Source organism: Quercus suber, unplaced genomic scaffold (genome assembly GCF_002906115.3).
Source record: "Quercus suber isolate HL8 unplaced genomic scaffold, Cork oak 2.0 scaffold_31, whole genome shotgun sequence".
Lineage (NCBI taxonomy): Eukaryota > Viridiplantae > Streptophyta > Magnoliopsida > Fagales > Fagaceae > Quercus > Quercus suber.
Genome location: NW_027069496.1, coordinates 943,782 through 966,852, shown reverse-complemented (window position 1 = coordinate 966,852; position 23,071 = coordinate 943,782). Strand labels below are relative to the sequence as shown.

Genomic DNA, 23,071 nt, shown 5'->3' with positions numbered 1-23,071 from the left:
TAAAGAAGAGAAAATGGTCATTATCGCGGCTTAAATGGGATCACATTTCAGGCATGAGCTTTAGTACAAATGTTTTCTGAGCAAAAAATAAATCCAGAAATGGGGCAAGTATTCTGCCCCAAATGCTTGATAAAGTAATTGGATAAGGCAGTCTTGAGAGGATTCGTACCAAGCGGCTAAACATAGTCAAGAACAAGATAAAGCAATAAAAACAGGAATCACATTCACGTAAAAATATTATAATTATTATTTAACCACAATTCTAACACTCACCACAATTCTAACGTTCTCCCTCACACTACAATTCTAACGTTCTCTCTCATATGTGAGCCCAAACTCTCCTTAATAAGTGAAACTCAACAAGTGAAAATTTTAACATTTTAAATGCTCTAATACCTTGTTACATTACCAATTGTCTCAAAAGTTTAAATTATTAAAAAATTATGAATCTAATCATTTAACCACGATTCTAACAATAATTAAGGAATTAAATTCCCCAGGTCAATCCCTAATTGGCATAAAACATGACCTCCAGAGCAGAAAGTATCACTTGCAATCCCATGAGGCCATGACTAGTCCATCCCATTATTCTTTGAGAGCACCATGCATCTCATGAAACTCGCCAATTTGATTTGGATATCAAGGAGAATTGCAATTATTTTTCTATCTCATGAAAGTCGCTAATTTGAATGAGATCCCGATCAAATTTGCAATTAGTTTTTTCTTTATGTTGTTGTTTCCTGCCCTCGTTTTTCTAGATCGATTGCCATGCCAGTGGCCCAGTACATGGCGTCTATTTAACTGTAACAATCCAGACACCTAACCACAAGACTTCGCTATTCAATTTAGAAAGAATGTCCCACTAATGCATCTAGAAAACTATTACTCAAACTTGTTTTCTGGTCTACCTTCCTCTCGAAAATCAATCTTTCCAGTTAGATTAATGACACAAGGAATCAACCGCAACACCATGGCTCAACCTAAAAAGCAAAGCAACGCCAATATTGGTAATATTGGTATTGAACAATAATCGATACTTAACACCATTGGTATATATGCAGAAAAGGAGTTACTATAACATACATTCCATGCGTTAAACTGGAGTTCTAATTAAGATAGGGTCCCATCCTAAGACAGCATTCTCTTTTCTTTTCTTTTCTTTTTTTGACTGTAAAAATGCCTACCTGAAGTAAACAGAAACCTGAGGGATATCGATATCATTGTCATCGTCATCCTCACAAGCCACTACCACATCAAGGTGACGTCGATATGGAGGTAGATCTGCCTTGGCCACTTCCCTAGCCAAATCCACTAACTTCTTATCCATGCGCTCTCGATGCTTTGGGAAGATGCTATTATAAAGTAGGCAACTCCCATAAGAGATGCTGTAAGCATTCAAGTCCTTGTCTTTCAGCCATTGAAGAAGCTCCCTCAATGTTGGATTGTCCTTCAAAATCCATCTGTCCCACACAGTCCAGCTCAAGTCTTTGTGCTTAATCAATTTAGGAGGAACTGGCTCAGCTATTGAGAAAAGAGGGAGTGCTAGGTTCGCAAAGGTGTTTCGGTAATCCTCTAATTTATGCCCTCCATCTATAACCTTGTACAGCTCCAAGCAGACAAGACCTGTTGCCATGGCAGTGGCGGTTGCAATTGCCGGGATGATCCTCCCTGCAATGAACTTGGCCTTAAGCTTATCAACTTCAGGGATACCATAATTCCTTGCCCTCATGTTTGCAAGTCCAGCTATTAGGTCCATATGATAGTTTGTGTCATCATCCTGGGCATAAAGAAAATATGTTAGAAAAAAGTCTTAGTCCCAAAAATTTGGGATCGGCTATGGATCCTTAACAGACTAGTCAAGGTCGGCCATCTAGAAAATATGTTAAGTGCACTAAAAACTTCTCCCTCCCCTTCAGGCCAATAGTTATAAAAATAAAAATAAAAATGGTACATGCATGATTCTAACATAGAATCTAACTTAACACCAATTAACAGAATTCTGTATTTGAAATTCCAAATGAAACACAAACTGAAATGAGATTGTCTCATGTATGGAGTGAATTCTATAAGAATAACCATGGTGTCAATGTCGTACGATTTCAGAAGCAACACTAGTGTGGGATGAGCAAGTCTAAACATAGCAACCTATTTATGAACAATGTTGAAGAATGTAAAAGAAGTCCATTTCCTGATTTTGGAGATCTTTAGAAATGGTTTGGTAAAAGGTCCCTATCATCATGTGAACTAGCACCTTGCTTGGTGCACAATCTTCTCATAGGCCACTCATGGATACAATTTTAGAGAACACTCAAAAGACCTTGACCTAACTTTGTGAAGATTTGAAAGGTAAAAGCTACCTCTTTTCATCCATAACCAAACAAATGACCCAACCCACCATAAAAATGAACTTCCAGAAGAAGGTGAAAAAGCCACAATATAAAAGTCAATTATTTAGAGCTAACGGTAACAAATGACTCTATATATATATATATATATATAAGAATTGTAACACATGATAGTAAAGTCCAAAACGATTTACTACAAATCAGCATTCTAAACTCCTCCAGGAGGGAAAAGGGCAAGAATACAGATGAGAGAATAAGAAGAGAAAACAGGAGACTAACCTTCTCAAACTGAATTGGATTCATCTTGAAACCTTGGGGCAACTGATTCTGGCATTCTTCTAACTTCATGATCAACTCATCAATAACAGCAGCATCATCAATTGATGAAGCAGAAAGGGTGTTAGCTTTTTCATCAGTCTCAATTTTAACACCTTTCCTGGGCTGGAAATCAGGGACTATCACTTTGTTAACAGCATCAGCCATCTTGCTAGGGGACTTAACCCAATCAGGAATTGGGATGCCAAATGTCTCTGCACGTAGTACTGATGCTGCCATAATAAAATAGAGGTGACTGAGATCATCAACTGAGAACTGCAGTGGGCGAGGGAAGCGCTTGGGAGCAGACCAGAATGGTGTCCCATTACTGGTTGTAGCATCCTCAGGAAAAGTGTATGTTAACTGCTTCACACGGTTGGCAAAGTAATCTTCGAACCTGGTTCCATTAATACAAGCCATTAGACACTGAGTTAAAGATGTGATCCTATATTGTAAACTAAATAAATGTAATTATTAAATAAAATAAGTACTTCAGACGAGCCCATTCTATGCAATCTTGGAATGCTTCGCATTTCTCCTTGTCAAGGCATTCAAGAACACGTTCCAAGTTGTCCCTGGCCTGAGCATCGCCAGCATTCTTCATTGCAGATGTGTACTCATTTGGGTTGATTAGATAAGCATTCACTTCAGCTGGTGTCTTCTCAAGCAAACCCTCAAACTCAGATCGAGCCCATGTCAAGCAGTGGTCAATATTGTGAGGGAATGAATGAACTGTGCACATGGGTGCTTGCTTTTCAGGTGGATCTCGAGAGGCACCATAATTTTCGGTAAGGTGAGGAATAACCATCTGAGTGTTGCACTTGGTACCTAGGGTCCCTGATTCCAATAATGGCTTCTGGAAATATAAGCATCTCTGATCAATGTAAAGCCTAGCATTCACATTGTCCAGAGCATTGATTACAACATTCAGGTTTTCCCAGAATGTGTCATCAAATACATTCTCTGTCTCAGGGGCTGCGCGGTTCTGCAGTGCTTCAATGTTGAGGCGAGGGTTTATCAAACCAGCAGCTGAAGCAGCGACTGTTGACTTAGCCTGCCCAATGTTCCAGTCCCGGAAGAGAAACTGCCTGCTGAGGTTACTTTTCTCAATAACATCATCATCTGTAATTGTTAATTTCCCTTGTTTATTACAAGAAACCCCCATCAGCGCTAAATTCTTCAAGAACTCACACCCCAGTGCACCAGATCCCACAATAAATACTTTTGCATCCTCAAGGTTCTTCTGGAGTTTGGATCCAAACACTGAAATTTGTGCATCATAACGACTGTTTAAGGGTTTCAGATCACTAGGATGCAAGGGTTCCGTGGGAAGGGACTCAACTGAGTCGAAGTAGAAAAACTGTGCCAAAAAAGAAACATAAAATATCAGAACTTCAACAACATTGGATAAAATTTCATAATATTTGAGTTGATGGGAAACTCAAGACAGCAGAAAAAACACTGGAGTTCACTCAATCAGTTGAGCACCCCAATCCATAGTCTAGACAAAGCTAAGCTTCAACTAGACCAAATTATCAATCTATCAAGTTTCTAGATCCACTCAGAACCAATCCCCAACTAATGTGACTGACCTGGAAAAGAGGATGAAACTTCCCAGAGCAAGCCTTCACAACTTCCTGTCCAACAATACCACCAAACATTGCAGCCATGGGATTCAGCACAGCCCTAGCACCAGATGCAAAATGACGAAGAAGGTTTTGGTCAATTGCCTCAAGCCTCCCATCTGATAAGGTATCATTGATGCCAATAACCAGAGAAATGAACTTCTGAGCATCATCCTCTGATCCAGCAACAGGAAAGCGTCCAAACTCCAATATAAATTTATCAAGCGCTTGAAATGCCAGGTGTAGGAGGGGTGGACGATCAAACTTGGAGAAGTCACTTAGAAGGAAATCACCAGGATCCCTTAGTGCTTCTTGCAACGGCTTAAAGTTTAACACCTTAGGTTGCTTCACCTGTGTGACAATGCCACCTTTCACATATGCAGCATACTGTGTGGTGTCCTCCTCAATGGCAAATGAGTAGGGTCTTGCATTCTTAACCTTCCTTGGCTTTCCATCGTTTAGTTCTGTCATTCCATTGACTTCAGAGAACACAACCAGGTCACCATCCTGAAACTCAAGCCTCTCATCATCAACGCAGGATACAAGAGCGGGGTTGTCATTGCTAATACACGCAATTATGCCTGTATGTGGATCCTCACCATCCACATCAAATACCGTAAAATCAGGGCCAAAGTCACAAAACACACTACCAAAAAGGCCTCGTACTTCAGATTTTATAAAGGAAATTGGAGGTTGATGATTACGGCAGTAATCATCAAACTCAATTGCTTTCTCCAAGCTAATATCTGTAAAAACTACCACCTGTAGAAATTCAAATGCCAAAGACAGGCATAGTATTTGTCAGAATCAAAGCACATACATCTCTCTTAAGATTCGAATTACTTTTTGTGGAAATCATGTTGAAAAAAAAAATGCAGCTACTACGTCCATCTAGGAGTTAAAGAACAAACATAAATTCATTTCACATACTCATAAGCAAACACACTAACGCAACTATTACAAGTAGCACTAACCTGATGAAAGAATAATCTCAGATGCTACAGATAACAAGCAAATTTTACAAGCTAGAACGTTTATCTGGCTGATATAAATATCTAGAAAGAGCTGAAACACTACTAGACATGTCCACATTTACCCCTCTTTGACTGTGGTCTGTCATTTCCAACGTAACTGACTCCAAGAATCATTGAACTTATAGTTTTAACCAGACTAGACATCACCTTGGACAATGACCAAGGAAATATCTGACCAGTTCTAGTCAATTGTTTGGCCTATGGTTCATGTATTCTAAACATTTATTCAATGAAAGTTATTTATTGGAGAATTTTAAATCTATTTATCCATGTGCCCAACCCTAACTAATTTGTTGAGGATCCATAACCAACCCTAAAAATTTGCGACTAAAGCTTTGTTGTTGTTGTTGTTGTTGTTGAAGCCATTACCACTTGCAGCTTAGTGGTAGTAGTTTCATATATATGATGTCTGTGTAATTGGTTTGAACTCTCCCACTCTTGCTGTTTGCATCTCATAACTAGAAAGAGATGTTCAAGAGAAGTTATTTTTCTCACCAGGGCTGGGTCAAGTTTAGTAGTGCCTATTAAGTCACCGACTCTATTTGTTTATAATCCTCTTTGAATTCATTGACCTTATTTTCAAGACACTGTATGTTGACTTATGTTACAAATAATACATATTGAAAAATGAAACAACAAAGACTGAAAGATGGATATGTCAAAAAATGGTTAATTCCTATCAATGTTGGCTGAACTCTCTTTCTACCATCCATCCATCTACATGCACATATAATTCTGTAAGGAATGGCTTTAATTTTTTAGAGGTACCAACCCGAGGATGGAACAATAAAAGAATTTGAATCCAGCGCTCAATGTTCTCGCTTCTGCAGGATCTAGGAAATGTGGCTTTTAGGTACCCACAATAAGTCAATTGAACAGAGGGCACTTGCCATCACTTAGGTCCAACCTCTCTGAGGATGGAACAATATTAAGAGAAATACGCTATGAACCTAGTTAAGGAAAATTTAGATATATGAATGTCTAATTTCAACGGGTCTTTAAAGTTATTAAAACTCATACTGATTTACTTATATTAAACAGATCTTGTGTATGGCCTAATTGGAATATTGAATAATTTCTCAGAAATTGGAAACTCTTCTCTTCAAAAGGCAGTGCTTCACTTTCTATACTCTCTTTTTCTCCAATTTTTTACAATTTCTTTTAGCCACAATTAGGATTTATTAGGACAACAAAAAGTCGAAAACGACTGATATAGAAATTGACGGATAAAACAAAGGGTAATTCACCAACCCACCAATACTTTTGTTAAGTTGAGCTTTAGATGTTGTATTCATCTTTTCTAAAAATAAAAAGGAAAAGGAAAAGGTGTTGTATTCATCAAATCACATAAATCATATCTGCAGATGAAGCAATTAAAATTGGACCACTACCTTTCACTATAAATTTTTCTTTTTCATTTTTTATAGGACACTACAAACTTCTTTTTTTTCTTTTTTCTTTTTTTTGGGGGTAACAGGACACTAAAAACTTTTTAATAAATGAAAGAGTATAATAGAAAAGAATGGGGGGTCTCAAACTTTTTGACTCTTTGGACCCAAGTTCCCTCTAACAGTCTAAACACTACAAACAAAAAACTTAGCATAAGATATGGGACCCCAATTTGTCTGTGCTTTATGACTCAATCAAAAGCCAACTTTGCACCGTCAAGGCATCACCAAATATATAGAATCATTGGGTGAGAATAATTTAATCCCAAAATATGATTATCAAAAATAAAAAAAGATGATGAGAAATGAGAATATAGACATGGATCCCACCTTTGTTGGTATATTGGTGCAATAGGTCCAATCCATACAGGTATATGTTCAAAAAAAAAAAATCTCCTTCCAACATTGAAGTTGATAGATGCCCAACCATTGTTCTAGGAATAAAATATTGGAATAATTTAATAGAAAATTCATGGATTCATTTGGAATAAAAAGGAATAATTGCATTTTTTTTTTTTTCCATGAAAATTTGGGGCAAATTTGTGTTTAACAAGACACCCTTATAATCTTTTCAGATGTCAGTTTTTCAAAGATACATATAGTGCAATTTAGAAAATTCTAAAAAATCTTCCTATGAATACCCATTTATCTATATTGTACAAAATATGATTTTGATGGTTGCTTTTGGAGTATTAAAGCCAAGGGGAACACTCCTAGAAATAGGGATTTGACCATAACAAAACTTGGTTTCTAGTCTTAAATCACATGGATCAGATATTTGATAACTGTGTATGTGCTGTGAACTTGGTGTGTGCCTTGAATTTCTCTACAGACGAAGAAACTTTATTATTGTTATGTAAGCATATATATTACCAATCAAGAAAAGGTGACCAAGACCTTTAACTATTCTTTAATATCCATACAGCTTTCATTTCATTTATTATATTTGTACTACTATGTCAATTTCAAACACTCAGTCACATCTGACAATAGTTTTGTTACTTATGAAGACCATTCAAAGACATCTTTCATGCATTAGGATTTTGCTGAGTTTTGCATTACCTATATAAATTTGCGATCTTGCTTTTGCTTGAACTGCCAGACAAACAACATAGAGATGATCTTTCTTTCTATTTATGGATTATTCAATTAAAAACAAATAAATCTTTACAATTGTTTCCCAAATTTTATGAATCTTAATTTAATTGGGTTTGGAATTTTCCTAATTTAGAGGACTTTGTACTTTCACAACTCAATAAAATGACAAGTAAAGAAACTTCACACCAGATAAAATGAAAATTTTAAATACTTCCATCAATATTAGTCGTTAGTAAAATTTTCGACGATTTCTTTCTTCTCAGGTACAATTGTTTTCCTTGATTCCCTTGATTCGAACCCAATGTCTTCGACAAATCGTTGTATTCTCGCTAGATGTTGATTTAAATGATCTATGTCTCATTGTCTCCTCTCTTCCTTTGCGTCTTCTTCTTTTTATTAATTACAAAATTTTCCATTTTCTTTAGCAAGAAAATACCACGTCTTACCTTTTCCTTTCCTCTATTATTCCTTCACATTTTTACTGCTAATTCATTTAAGCACCAGTCACCTGAAACAACGTGCTTATGTTTATGGCAAAAGTTACATTTGGTGGAAAACGCATCATGCATGACATATGAAAATGCAACCTAACACATTGTCCTGACCTTGAGGGAAAGAAAAATCCTTTTGAATTCTCCGACCAAACAAATGGCTAAGTTAGTTTGTAATTAATAAAAACCTTAAAGTTAAAAAGCATTTTTCAAATCAAATTTATGACACATTCAATTCTATATGATTTTGTAGAGCAAAGTAGCTGTCACGTGAGTTCACATGTACAATCTTAATCTTCTTCTTCTTCTTCTTCTGAAGTTGGGCATTTAACATCATAAATCTGGGTCCATTTGGGAGGAATCCTTCGAGTTAATAAAGAGCAAAGACAGAATAATTAATTTTTGCATCACAATCTGGTCAAGACATTAAGCAGTTTCCAGCATTTATTTATATATTGAGCAAGCATTTTTCAGCATCTAAAACATCAACCTTGAGGGCTATGCATATCTTTAAATTTTATAAAATTGTCTTTAGGCTTAAGATAGTTCACTTTACGTGTTTATTTTAATGCGTAGAGCCAACCCTTTAAAAATGTTAAAATGCTTTAATTCGTTTCAATTAAGTTTGTAGCCAACCGTTTACCATTGCACTTTAGAGTTTAGACTTAAAATTATTGAATATTGATCGAGCAAGCAGTCTCTAAAATAAGAACAAAGTTGAGCTTTAAACTAGTTTGGAGCTATCTAGTTTTAAACTAGGTGCGAGTTATAAAACTATCTATGTGCATTATTTAAACAAACTATATGACTCATTAAAAAAATCATATACTTTTTTTTTAAGGAAAAAAAAAAAAAGCGCACACATGGTTTCTAAATGAGTTGGAGAAAAATGATTCCAAAATAGTTTTGAGCTAAAAAACTTTTTCTCCTAAAATAAACATCTTTAATTAGCTCCAAAAGTTTTGGAGCTAATAAACTTTTTCTCCTTTTAAATAAAATTTTTATTTGTTTTATTGTTAGAAGTATTCCGTTTATATAAGTAAGCCCAAGGGGCCTAATTTTATTGTAATCCAATTATGTCTAACCCTAACTTTCTCTTCTTATATAAACCTTACTTATGGTTCATTGTAACGATATGAATTGAGATTATAGAGTAAACATGTAGCTGTCAGAGCTCTCTCTCTATGGATATAGCCTATGTTATTAGGTCCAACCACGTAAAGCTTCTGTTCTCTCTGTTCTCTTTGTATCCTCTTGGGCCTACTCATACAAAAAACCTAATAACTCTACCATATATGAAACGGTAGAATTGTGTTACAGCTTCCAACAATGAACACCTAAATATTATTTGCCACTGGTGGGAGGTCAGGAAACACATCAGTGAAAACACTAATGACCACCTGTTGTTCTTTTTCCTGAGACTGCTAATAAGTACTCGACCCATTGGAATGTGGTCCTTTTCTCCTTTATTTATTTAGTCTTGGACTGGCTGAGATGTCAAACCAATACTATTATTAGAAAATAAGAAGAGATTTTTTCTAGCTTCCTTGTTTTTTCCCCCAAAAAAAAAGAAAAAGAATCAAGTTGCAAAAATATTCAGCTATGAGCTATCACTAGAGCATAATGGTATGCATAAAAATGGTAATTGGGGCCCAATGGGATGAGCTTGTGCATGAAGCTCATGGTACTATCTTGAAATACAACCATTATCCACGAGTTGCACTTCAAAAAGGAAAGCTCGAGAATTTGAATCCATGGCTTACTTTCACTTAAGTAAAGGGCTAGACACCAATAATCACGCCATGATAGCCACAACCGAAATTCATGCTTTATCCACCACAATGAACTTTGAGCAATCTATATATTAAAAAGAGAGTTTTTCCTAGTAAGGTTGCTAACTTAAGCATCAAAGAACTCAGGTCATGTCATTAAAGTTTTCATTCTTATATCTTGCAAGTACTTTGTTGCTAGGTTAACCATAGTGTTTAATTTTTGGTATAAACGAGAATCTAATTGAGGTTACTTATTTAACGACAAGATCGATACTTGACCTAATTGAAAGTTTGAAACTCACACCAAACCTTTACCTAATAAGGTAAACTAATGTATGAGTTGTAATATAATTTAGTCAAATACTAAACGTTGAGCTACTTAAATGAAGGCTATGGAACTAACCTTTCACAGTTTTAGGTAGCCACTTTATTTTTGAGATTATCATAACCAATATTTTGATATTCTCGTATTGTCATACTCCTGGTGTTCAGTCAATTCGAAACAGGTCAAAGACTACGTTGTTGCATGCGCCATAGCTCTGCTCACTAGTCACTATAAAGGAAACGTCGTGGCCGGTGGCCCGTGGGTTGATTATTCCCATTCTAATAATAATTATTAATGTGCAATTTTATTTGAATAGACTAACCAAAATCATACGATAATCGAATCAAATCTTCCTAGTTGAAAGTTTAGAGATTATCCATTATTAAATCTCATGATTTGACTTCTCACCTACACCAAAAACTTATTGATGTCTTAGTCTGATCATAAAAAGCACATTCATTAGAATCAAAAGCCAAATGTTAAAACTCTATAAAATAAAATAGGGTTATGCTTATCTCTAGTACTTTTTTAACTGGAGATGTCCTTTTATTTTAAAAACACAATAGCAAATGGTAGTAAGTTTTAATCTCCACCTTCTATTTAATTAGTGAGCAATGTGGCAATTTCTCATTAAACAAAAATAGATTATAGTTAAAAAGTACTGGATGTAAGTCAAACCTAATAAAATAATAATAAAATACTTCTCAATGTTGCACAATCTCCCCCATAAATTTCTAAATTACTTCCTAAAAACTAAAAATTCCCAACCAAATTATTAACTAAACTAAAACTCCAAATATTTACCAACAATTAACAAATACAATCAATGATCATCAAATTCTTTAGGGCTTAAAATAATGTCTATCTATGACAAATTGATTGAGTTGCATTTTGTCAAGTTTTTAGTATTTAAATAAAATTTAGCTACAATTCTAAATTTTTTTTTTTAAAGAAAAAATAATAAACTAATATCATTTTGATATTTATTTAAAGTGTCTCATTAATGGATATCCTTAGGAAATTTATTAATAGACCATTTTTAAAAATTTTGTATACAACTTTTATGGAAAAGATAAATAAATAAAAAAAGTCCAAAAACTATGTTACTTTTTTTCCCTATAAAAATAGTGTCAACTTAATAGTATAAGCCATTGATGCAATCGCCTAAGGCCCCAAGTATAAAAAATTCCCAAATTTTTAATTTAATTAAGCCCAAATATTACTCAATAAATAAAATAATATTTTTTTATCAAATGAAAAACAAAAAAAAAAAAGATAAAACTGCTACGTTCACAACATTTTTCACAACAAATCCTAAGTAGCAGTTGTTATTGATGGTAAAAAAATATTTTCAGTAATGAGTTCAAATCAAAACCCATAATAACTTAACATTTAAGATTTGTTGTAAAAAATATTGTAAATGTAACACTTCTAAAAAAAAGTGCAATACACAAAAAAAATTCAAAACATTTTTCACAATAGTTGAGCTGACAAACTTTAATTAGTTCTCACCTAGGTCCACCACCAACGTCACTTTTTTACTTACCACTATCATTCTACCACATCAATATAAGTGAAAAGTTTTGTCAAATTTTTTGTATCTATAGACTTTCTAAAAAAAAATATTGCCATGGTTTATGTTAATTAGTAATAATTTTTAATAGAGTTTAAATAATTTTTAATTTTTTTAAAGTAATATTTAAATATATAAAATACCTCAATTTCAATTTTCGTCTTAGGCTACCAAATGTATCAAAACACCTGCATAAAATTTTCTAAAAATATTTCTTAAACTAGTGCTTTTAAAATATCTATTAACTTTTCTCTTATTTAAATGTTAATAATAAAATTTAATTCACTCATCTAACCATGAGCAGTATAATTTTAACAATTCCACGTTCCACACTAAAACAATCATAAAAATCCTAAAAATATCTTAATTCAAACATATTATAGTCTTAAACATATCTTAATCGAACCATATCCTAAAATTATATTCCTAAAAATATCTTAATCCTAACATAATCATAATATTATTTGGATCCAATTTTTTAAAGAATTATTTAAAGCCCATTTTTGAACATCATCTATTTATTTTATATATACTTTTTTTTTTTTAAAAAGCACCATAATGGTTAATCGTGATCCACTCATCCTTCACATGCTCTTTATGTGATATGCATAAAAAGCATTGAGCTGCATAAAGCGACAAGCATGCTTGACAGTGCAGGTGTGTAACAGCAAATCTAGCATTAAATCACGGCCTCACAAGCGCCGAGGTCATTTGCGTAATTTCATGTATGCCGGACACGTAAAGATTTGAATAGTGCTCTTCGTGCGTAATTTTCGCAGTACTTGAGGGCACGTCCCTCTATTTACAATGCTGCCACTGAGGGACTCTCATCATTCATTATTTTCTTCTTTTCAATTATCTTATTTTATCATTAAAAATGCTATGTATATATATATAGAAAGTTTAATGAATCCCTAAAAATATTAGCTTATAAAATATTTTTATAAAAAAAAAAAAGTGTAATTAATTTTTGACAACTTTTCATATTTTCTTTTTTTCTTTTTTTTTTCTTTTTTTTTTTTTTGTCTAAGGTCATAATTTTCCATAAAAAATTTTAAATAAGTTTGTTTTAAAAACATGGATTAGTAGGAAAATATCTTATTTTGTAAGTATTTTAAGTAGAGTTGGAGATGTATTTTTACCGAGTTGCTCTCAAGTTTTTTTTCTATTAAACGTAAGGTTTATGAGTATTTCTGAACCACATAAAAGTTCAGTTCAAAGACAGAAATCCTTTTATGGATAATATAGATAAATGTAGTATCAAAACTTTTAGGCCTCGTTTGGGAGGAAAGAATAAAATGGAATGGAAAGGAATAAAAAAAATAATTTTAGAATATTCTTCTCTTCTCTTCTCTTGTTTGGGAGTTTTAATTGAGGGAATGGAAAACACATTCCCTTGTTTGGGAGTTCAAGTGGGAGAGAATGGAATGAAATGGGTAGGAGGGAACACTCATTCATCTTTATTCCCTTAAAATCTCAAATTTTCATTCCTCCCCAAAATTGGGAGGAATAGGAGATAATGAAATTAAATTTAATAATTTTTTTACTAAAACTCTCAAAATACCCTTATATATTTAACTATTTATTTTAAAATAGGGGTCTAATAATAATATTGTTATAAAATGATTCCATTCCCTCCATGTTGCTCCAAAACAAGATTACTTACATTTCATTCATTTTCATTAATTTCCATTCCTTTACTTTAAAATATCCAATTAAGGTTACTTAATTCCATTCCATTCCATTTTTTTCCATTCATTTCTCTTACTTAAATACATTTCATTCTATTCCATTTATTTTCATTCTCTTATGATCATTTCATTTCATTCTCTTATGAACTCTTAAACGGAGCCTTATAAAATAGTCAATTAAGTATTAACATAAATTAAATTGAGAATCATATGCTTCAAATTTATCAAAAAGCAAAATAGAATTGAGACTCATTGAAGGCATGTGATAGATATGGGTTCCCAACTCAACTCTCAAGCTTGATAAAGGCATATGATTGAATTTTTTTTTTTTTTTAATCTTAAACTTTGATTATTTTATAGAGAAAGCAAATGAATATACAGTTGATTGAGTAAAAAGTCGTACACTCAAAAAAAAGAAATTGACAAAATGTGCAAACGTGATTGATAGTTCACATTCATTGTTATCAACAAGGATGTCAAAATAGAAGACCTGTTTATTATTATTTAATTATATATATTTTTCTTTTTCAATGACTAGGTACGTTTAAATCAAAGGCCGGTGACAACCCACGTTGTATGAGACTGAGAGAAAGTATTAAGACATATTTCGGTGAGATTTTAGGTTTAAATTAAGCAAACAATATTTTTCTCAGAAAAAAAAAGAAAAGCAAATAGTAATTAGTTTAGTCCTGCCTTTTAAGCCTAACAAAACGAAAAGCAAACTCAAAATCTATATATATATAATTTTATTCTTTTTGGATTTTGGTCATACGACATGAGTATCCCTATCTAGCTTGTTTGTACTTGCTTTTGCTTGTAGCATATATAGTCGGTATGATATGTAGTACATACCATGCACATTAAATTAGGAGAATTCATTGTGTCAATAATTTTTTTTTTTTACTCTTTTTACTTTTGCAGTTTTTGGTTATTGCCTTTTAAGGGAAAAAAATGCGGAGAAGGGTGTAAATTTTTTTTTATGAACACGGAGAAGGGTGTAAATTTGTTTGAATACTGTCATATATATATATATATATATATATGTGAGTTCATTTAATGTATTTTTTTTTTTTTTTTGTAGTTTCAAGCTACAGTATGCAGCCAAAAATAACTTCATACTGTAGCTCTGAAGCTAAAATTTTTAGCTATGCCTTCATTATTGTAGAGCAATTTTTGTATTTTGGTGAAACTAAAATAGCAATATAGCTATTTAGCTTCACTATTGCTAGCACTCTAAGACATATGTGAGCACTTATAACAATGGAGCTGAAAAACTATATAGCTATTTTAGCTTCACCAAAACACAAAAATAACCATATAACAGTAGAGCTAAAACTTTTTTTTTTTTAGCTTCATTGCTACAGTGCACATTTATTCCTTGCCTAGTTGTGTGTGTGGTTGTGATAGTTGTGTGTATTGGATATATTATTTTATTGTAATAGATATCTTATTTTATTGTGATATTTATATTATTTTATTGTGTTAAAAGCTAAAATAGATCCACTGCTGTAGCATGTGTGTAAGTAAAATAGATAAAGTAATTTTTGTAGTGCCAAATAACTAAATTTTTAACTCCACTGCTATGAATGCTATCATGCACGTTAAATTAGGAGAAGCCAAAAAGAGTTTGACTTACTTCCATTACTTTTTTAACTGATCATGTTTTTTTATTTTAAATATACAATGGCAAGTGGTGGTGAATTTTAATCACCATATTTTCTTTAATTAGTGGATAATGTAGCAATTTTTCATTAAAATAAAAGAAAATTTCAATTAAAAAATATACTTAAGGTAAGTCAAATCTTGAAGAGAATTCATTGCGTCAATAAAGATTTTGTACTTTTTTACTTTTGCAGTTTATGGTTATTGCCTTTAATAAGGGGGAAAATGTGGAGAATAGTGTAAATTTGTTTGTAATACACTAATACTGTTTTTTATAGTATGTATTTGGATTGTGTTAATGTATGTCCTTAGAAAGTAAGTTGCTTTTTTATTTTCCTATTCTCAAGCTTTACATTTTCTTCTTTAGCTTTTTTTATTTTCCTATACTCAAGCCTTACATTTTCTTCTTTTCCTTAAGACAGTAAAGACTAAAGAGTCATTTGAACTCCAAGAGGAAGAGGATGAGTGATAATTTGGTGGAGTTTTTTTTTTTTTTTTTTAAATTGATTATTTTTAAATTTTAAATCAAAAAGAAAAAAAAAGAAAAATGAGATTAATCAGCCCCAATATCTGTCTCACCAGTCACTACAAAAGGATGACCAGGACATACCATTTGCTGCCAATGAGGCCATGTGGACAACCTTGCTTCTTATTAGCTCTTAAAATTAATGCTCTAAATGTTATTTGATTATTACCAGAAAATAATAAAAAAATTTGTTTTTAGAGACACCAATTTAGGCAGGACAAACTTGACAGCAGCTAGTTATTCTTACTTTTGATCTATTTAATAGTGGTTGCTGCAGGATGACCTACATTCTGCTTATCATTAATGGACAAATGTGGCATACTTTTGGCTAAGTAACAACTTTCACTATCTAATTTGATGCAAAATTCAATTCTCTTTCTATCATGTAATTTTTAATTTATTCATTTCAGTCTCATTATTTTACTTTTACTTAATGTAGTCATTTTATTTATAAATTTCATCACATTGTGTTACTAGGTGTCATAAAATAGACATTCTCCTCCCTCTATATACGTGTTAAAAATATTTAGTATTCTAAAAAAAAATTATATCATAAAATGACGCCATTTTAGAAATTCAAAAATACCAAAATTACGTTGTTTTGAGACACTACAAGTACAACATTTTTCTATTAAAAGCGTGTGCAAGAAGTATATTGAAGATGAAAGTTATACTATTGAAATTAATAGATTAGGAATTACAATAATGGAAAAACAAAATTAGAGTGTAATTTATTATTTGGCCTATACTTTTTTTTATAATTGTTCTCTAAATAGGAAATTATTTAATAAATATGCCTCACTATATTTTTGCCAAATAAATATGCCTCCCTTTTCAGTTTTCACCTTGCATTATGGTTTTTCCTAATGTGAACGGATACTTTCACAAAATAGTGATTTGTATCCAAGAGTTTTTTTTTTTTTTGATACATGTATCCAAGAGTTTGGCCGGCCATTAAAGTCAACTTTGATTTTGGTGATCCACTTTCAATCAAAGATTCAATTTTTGAAAATGGTTAAGATACTATTAATTTTATTATTACAAAGTTTACAATATTCATAAATTTTATAAAAATTATGTGATTGATTCTAAATCATACCATAAAATATATTTATAATAATTTTTTTCATTTAAAAATTAAAATATAATTTTATTTATATAGTAAAATTTATAATATTCCAGACATTGTTATTTAACTTCAAAATTCAAAGGTCACAGCTAATATGATTTTTTTAAGTTCATACAAAATACATGTAAATAAATAAAAATTTATTATGTATTTATATTTTTTAGTCCGATTTCTACGAATGGCAGCTTCTATCAGACAAAAATCCAGGTCACGGAAATCTAGAGACTGCCATATGGATCAATCCATTCGATTTTGCATAAAAATCTTTTTTTTTTTTTTGAAGTATAAAAATCATTAAACTAACATTTTCAACAACAAAAAATATTTCTAATTTTTTAATAAGAAAAACTAAATAAAACAAAATAAGTAATTGGTATGATACCATGACTCACCTGTCACCAGAAACCAGACTCACTAAAACACAATTTCCCTTCCAATCTAGAAGACAAAAATGCCCTTTTATAGCCAAAGCCAAGTGTGGTGGGTGGCAATCCACTTTCAAAAATGGCAAAATCTTCATGAGAGATAGTAAATAGTCAATAGCTTTTTTTCTTATAAAAGAAGTAAATAGTAAATAGCAATTACTACATTCAATCAAAAATTAAATAAAAATAGTATTTACTATACAAACGAAACGTAAATTATTACTCTTTTCCCAAAAAGATGTACACTACGGACCAATGCACTGAAATTTCTCCTTTTGCCCATTCATTAATTCCCCATTCTGAAATGTTTGTACATTTTTATTGTCAGAGTCTGAGACACATTGAAAATTTCTCATCAAAGATCCATATATTGCTCTTCTAAAGCTTGGTCATCAAGCTTGAATTTTTTACTTTTTTTTCCTTTCAAAGATTTGATCTTTGAGTTCTCTCACCACTCTTCAATGACTTTCCAACTATCCTGAATTCTCAATCCTGTGTTTTTTTCATCCAAGATTTTCTGATACCTATCTTGGAAAGCTGCCATTAATGCTGAAAAGGGTGCTCCTTTTTTAGTGTTCTCAACACAATTCTGTGCTTTTCCTTTGATCTTTCACTATTTCTTGCAAGATTTTTCAGATGGGTTTCTTGGGAAACCGCCATTAATGCTGAGAAGGAAGTTCCTTTTTTTAGCACTCTCAACTCAATTCTGTGTTTTCCTTTGAACTTTTTACTACTTCTTGCAAGATTTTTCTGATGGGTTTCTTGGAAAACCGCCATTAATGGTTAAAGGAAGTTCATTTGTTGGAGTTTGTTGTGTGTTTTGGGCACTCAATGTTGTGTGATGAAGCATGGTGCACCATCACAGATCTCCTACCATGGAACCAAACAAGCTTGTATTTTTGTTACAGTTACCACTTTTTCTTTCACTCCTAGCAGTGGCTTACAGTGCCACTGACCCCAATGACCTTGCTATTCTGAACCAGTTCAAGAAAGGGTTGAAGAACCCAGAGCTTCTCAATTGGCCAGCAAACGATGCAGACCCATGTGGCTCAACCACAAAATGGAATAACACTGTGTTCTGTTCAGGTAACAGGGTGACCCAGATTCAGGTCCAAGGTTATGGCTTGAGTGGCCCTCTACCCCAGAATCTGAACCAGCTCTCTATGCTCCAAAATGTTGGCTTTCAAAAGAACCTATTCACTGGTGCTTTACCATCTTTTAGTGGCTTAACACATCTGCAATATGCATACTTGGACTACAATCAGTTTGACACCATTCCTGCTGATTTCTTTAATGGGCTCTCAAGTTTGGAAGTCTTGGCATTGGATTATATCAATTTGAATGCCAGTACTGGTTGGATGTTCCCTACTCAGTTAGGGGACGCAGCACAGTTGAGAAATCTTTCTTGTATGAAATGCAATTTGGTGGGTACTTTGCCAAGTTTTCTTGGGAATTTATCATCCTTATCAAACTTGAAACTTTCATTCAATAATTTATCTGGTGAAATCCCAGCAAGTTTTAACAATCACATGAGCTTGCAGATGTTTTGGTTGAACAATCAGCAAGGTGGTGGTGGATTGACAGGTCCAATTGATGTGGTGACTACAATGAGCCCGCTCAATAGTCTTTGGCTTCATGGGAACCAGTTCACAGGGACAATTCCAGAGAGCATTGGGGATTTAACTCTTCTCAAGGATCTCAATTTGAATGGTAACAAACTTGTTGGCTTAATTCCTGATAGCTTAGCTAATCTTGCATTGGATACTTTGGATTTAAGCAATAACATGCTAATGGGGCCTATTCCGAAATTCAAAGCTAAAACTGTGGCTTTTGCTTCTAATATGTTTTGTCAAACAACTCAGGGGCTTCCTTGTGCCCCGGCAGTTGTGGCACTTATTGAGTTCCTTGGTGGGTTGAATTACCCTTCAAGGCTTGTTTCTTCATGGACTGGTAATGACCCTTGTGGAGGGCCTTGGTTAGGGCTGAGTTGTAGTTCTGGCACTGAGGTTAATAACATAAATATGCCTAATTTTACTCTCAGTGGCACCTTGAGTCCGGCGGTTGCAAGGTTAGGTTCTCTTATTCAAATCAGACTTCAGAATAATAATTTGAGTGGTCCAATTCCAGGGAACTGGACTAGCTTGAAATATTTGACGTCTTTGGATTTGAGTGGGAACAATATTTCCCCTCCATTGCCATCATTCAATAGCACTGTGAAACTTAACCTTGTTGGGAATCTGCTATTAAATGGTGATCAATCTCCACCGTCAGGAAACACCCCATCATCTGGTGGTTCACAATCCCCATCAAACAACCCCTCTGGTTCTAATGGCAATGGCACTTCAAATGTAACAAAAAAACCAAATAGTTCTAAGAGGTCCATTTTGGTTTCGGTTGTGGCCCCTGTTGCAAGTGTTGCAGTTGTTGCTTTTCTGGCCGTACCTCTATCTGTCTATTTTTGTAAGAAGAGGAAAGACAACCCCCAGGCTCCTAGTTCAGTTGTAATTCACCCAAGAGATCCATCTGATTTAGATAACACAGTCAAGATTGTTGTCACCAATAACACCAATGGGAGCACTTCTGCAATTACAGGGAGTGGTTCTGGAAGCAGAAACAGCAGTGGAATGGGTGAGTCTCATGTCATTGAATCTGGAAATCTGATCATATCAGTTCAAGTTCTTCGAAATGTGACAAAGAATTTCTCTTCTGAGAATGAACTTGGCCGTGGTGGCTTTGGGGTAGTGTATAAGGGAGAATTGGATGATGGAACAAAAATAGCAGTGAAAAGAATGGAGGCTGGTATAATTACCAACAAAGCGTTGGATGAATTCCAGTCTGAAATTGCAGTACTTTCAAAGGTCAGGCACCGCCATTTGGTATCTCTTTTGGGTTATTCTATTGAAGGCAATGAGAGAATTCTTGTTTATGAGTATATGCCTCAAGGGGCTCTCAGTAAGCATCTATTCCACTGGAAGAGCTTCAAAATGGAGCCTCTCTCTTGGAAGAGGAGGCTAAATATTGCCTTGGACGTTGCTAGGGGGATGGAGTATCTCCATTCTCTGGCTCACCAAAGTTTCATACACAGAGATCTTAAATCTTCAAATATCTTACTTGGGGATGATTTTAGAGCAAAAGTTTCAGATTTTGGATTGGTGAAGCTTGCTCCTGATGGGGCAAAATCTGTGGAAACCAGGCTCGCCGGGACTTTTGGATACCTAGCACCAGAATATGCAGGTATATTCTAACTTATTGCTTTCCGATCTGTTACATTGAACATCGATATGAGTAGGAGGTACCAACCATTTTTCTTTGTTTATTGTTCAATACCTGAAGCAATAAGTGGTATATACTCTATAGAAACTATTTTACCTCTCTTAAAACTATATAACAAATTTCTAATTCAAACTCAATAGCTCAAAGATTTTACTAGTTGAACTCTCCTTGTAGGATCAAAAGGCTTTATTGCATTGAATTTTAAGGCAGTAATAAGCAAAATGCTTGTAGAAATCACTTTGGATTTAAATCATAATATAAGAGTATCTGATATATGCTTCAAATGTATAATGTGGAATGTTGAAGTTATTTCCATATTTCATATTGCTTTCAAACCATTCTAACTATTAGTTTCAATTCTGATTATTTACTAAACTTAATTGCATGTTGTGTAAGTTTCAAGCATGGATTTTAAAATGTCAGGTTTTCATTTCAACTTTGAGCAGGACAAAAATCTGATGCTCAAACCAGAAATCAAATCTTGATGAACAAATTATAGCTCCTTCAATTTATTCAATAAGTAAACAGCATCACTTGAACCAGAAGTCACCTAACTAATTAGTCAAGCTGGTTAGATGATTAATATGCACGGATGCATGGTTACTTATTTCTTGAATATGCTGGAATGTTCATGCAATTTCTTTGTTTATCGTCTGAAATTAGTGCGTGCAAATGTCCTACTAAATCCAACGTTTATGTCTTGATTAATCCAGTGACTGGAAAAATCACAACCAAAGCTGATGTCTTCAGTTTTGGGGTTGTACTAATGGAGCTATTGACTGGATTGATGGCACTTGATGAGGACAGGCCTGAGGAGACCCAGTACCTAGCCGCATGGTTCTGGCACATAAAATCAGATCAAGAAAAACTGATGGCTGCGATTGACCCAGCCCTTGACATAAATGAAGAAACATTGGATAGCATCTCCACAATTGCTGATCTAGCTGGCCACTGCACTGCCAGAGAGCCCGGTCAACGGCCAGATATGGGGCATGCAGTGAATGTATTGGCCCCACTTGTGGAAAAATGGAAACCATTTGATGATGACAATGAGGAATATTCCGGCATTGATTACAGCCTTCCCCTTAACCAGATGGTGAAGGGTTGGCAGGAAGGAAAGGACTTAAGTTATATGGCTTTAGAAGACAGCAAGGATAGTATCCCAGCCAGGCCTGCCGGATTTGCAGAGTCTTTCACTTCTGCTGATGGTCGGTAAAAGAGGTACTTCGTTTCCTAAACATGTTCTTTTGATAGGTGTAGATATCATGTTGTGTTCTTTCTGTTTGGGAATTCGATGTCAATATGTTTTAATGCCATTGTTGGATTTATGGTGGATAAAGTTGGAGATTTCCAATGCTTGAGATCTCATGTGTAGGCTTTGAGTTTCAACTGTGAGATTTTACTTGTTAATGTTGGTGTAGATAGAGAGGAATGGTGATTGGGAATGTTTGACAATTATATTTTGTTTTCCACTTAAAAGATCTTCATCTGTGAGTTGCATAAAAATGCTAGCATTCTTTTTGGCAAGATGAAATTCACTCTTTGTGATATATACTGCACATCTCATCAAGGCATCTGGAATTCTCATTTGAATTCAAATGCCCTCAGATGAGCACATGCTCTAAATGAGATTGACATTGTCCTTTGGATGCATGGAAATTGATTTTTGATCCTCAGAAACTACACAATGTCTCAGACACCAGTTTGTGTGGTTGAGGACAAAGCTATGATGGGGGTTGCTGAAACAAATTTCATATCTTAATTACATAAATTTTGGATTGTCCCTTATAGCTTTATATTTCTTACCATTATAAATAATGCTGGCAAGTAACATTTGGTTTCCAATATATTGATTGACTGAAATCTGGTCAATAGCTACTCCTCTCTTTCTGGCAAGTAACATTTAAAGAATTGTTTGGGATAGTGGAGAATTTCATACACTGACTAGTACCCTTCAGGTTATTAATTTGGACAAGCTGGTCAGTATTTTGGTTAATGAGTACCATGGATGAATAGGCAATATTAATAAATAGAGTCAGATTAGCCCAGATACATGCACCCAAAGTGAGAGAGAGAGAGAGAGAGGAGTTGATGTTATGAACCACTCAAAGTCATGGTGAAAAGCAATAAAACCTTACTAAATACTACTTTTTTTGGTGTGAGCTACATTTTTTTAGTAATTTTAGGTCAACATAGAGAGGACCCTTAGCATAAACATTAAAGATTAAGGATAAAACTTACAACACTTCAGGAAAGAAAATGACAATTCATCCAAAGTATGATCCATCTAATTTGGATTTTGGCCAACCTTTGTTTTTTGTTTTTTCAAACACCTGTCT

The 23,071-nt window shown here is 33.7% G+C and overlaps 2 protein-coding genes across 2 annotated transcripts; one reads left to right on the top strand and one right to left on the bottom strand.

The window, feature by feature from the left end:
- Positions 1 to 1,032: 1,032 nt before the first annotated feature.
- Positions 1,033 to 4,878, bottom strand: LOC136061475 (ubiquitin-activating enzyme E1 1-like). Its single transcript, XM_065770441.1, has 4 exons — positions 4,253 to 4,878; positions 3,152 to 4,020; positions 2,625 to 3,057; positions 1,033 to 1,777 (listed from the first exon to the last, which is right to left on the bottom strand). The coding sequence occupies exons 1-4, from the start codon at positions 4,754 to 4,756 to the stop codon at positions 1,181 to 1,183; spliced, it is 2,403 nt and encodes an 800-aa protein (XP_065626513.1). The 5' UTR covers positions 4,757 to 4,878; the 3' UTR covers positions 1,033 to 1,180.
- A 12,796-nt stretch (positions 4,879 to 17,674) lies between these two features.
- LOC112031440 (receptor protein kinase TMK1) lies at positions 17,675 to 22,238 on the top strand. Its single transcript, XM_024064130.2, has 2 exons — positions 17,675 to 20,693; positions 21,446 to 22,238. Exons 1-2 carry the CDS (start codon positions 18,308 to 18,310, stop codon positions 21,946 to 21,948), a joined length of 2,889 nt encoding a protein of 962 aa, XP_023919898.1. The 5' UTR covers positions 17,675 to 18,307; the 3' UTR covers positions 21,949 to 22,238.
- Positions 22,239 to 23,071: the final 833 nt, after the last annotated feature.

Coding starts and splice junctions, on each gene's coding strand:
- LOC136061475 (XM_065770441.1), bottom strand. CDS start 4,756: ATGACAGAACTAAACGATGGAAAGCCAAGGAAGGTTAAGAATGCAAGA. Junction 3,058..3,151: donor ATAGAATGGGCTCGTCTGAA/GTACTTATTTTA, acceptor TAATGGAACCAG/GTTCGAAGATTACTTTGCCA. Junction 1,778..2,624: donor ATCCAATTCAGTTTGAGAAG/GTTAGTCTCCTG, acceptor CTTTATGCCCAG/GATGATGACACAAACTATCA.
- LOC112031440 (XM_024064130.2), top strand. CDS start 18,308: ATGGTGCACCATCACAGATCTCCTACCATGGAACCAAACAAGCTTGTA. Junction 20,694..21,445: donor CCTAGCACCAGAATATGCAG/GTATATTCTAAC, acceptor TGATTAATCCAG/TGACTGGAAAAATCACAACC.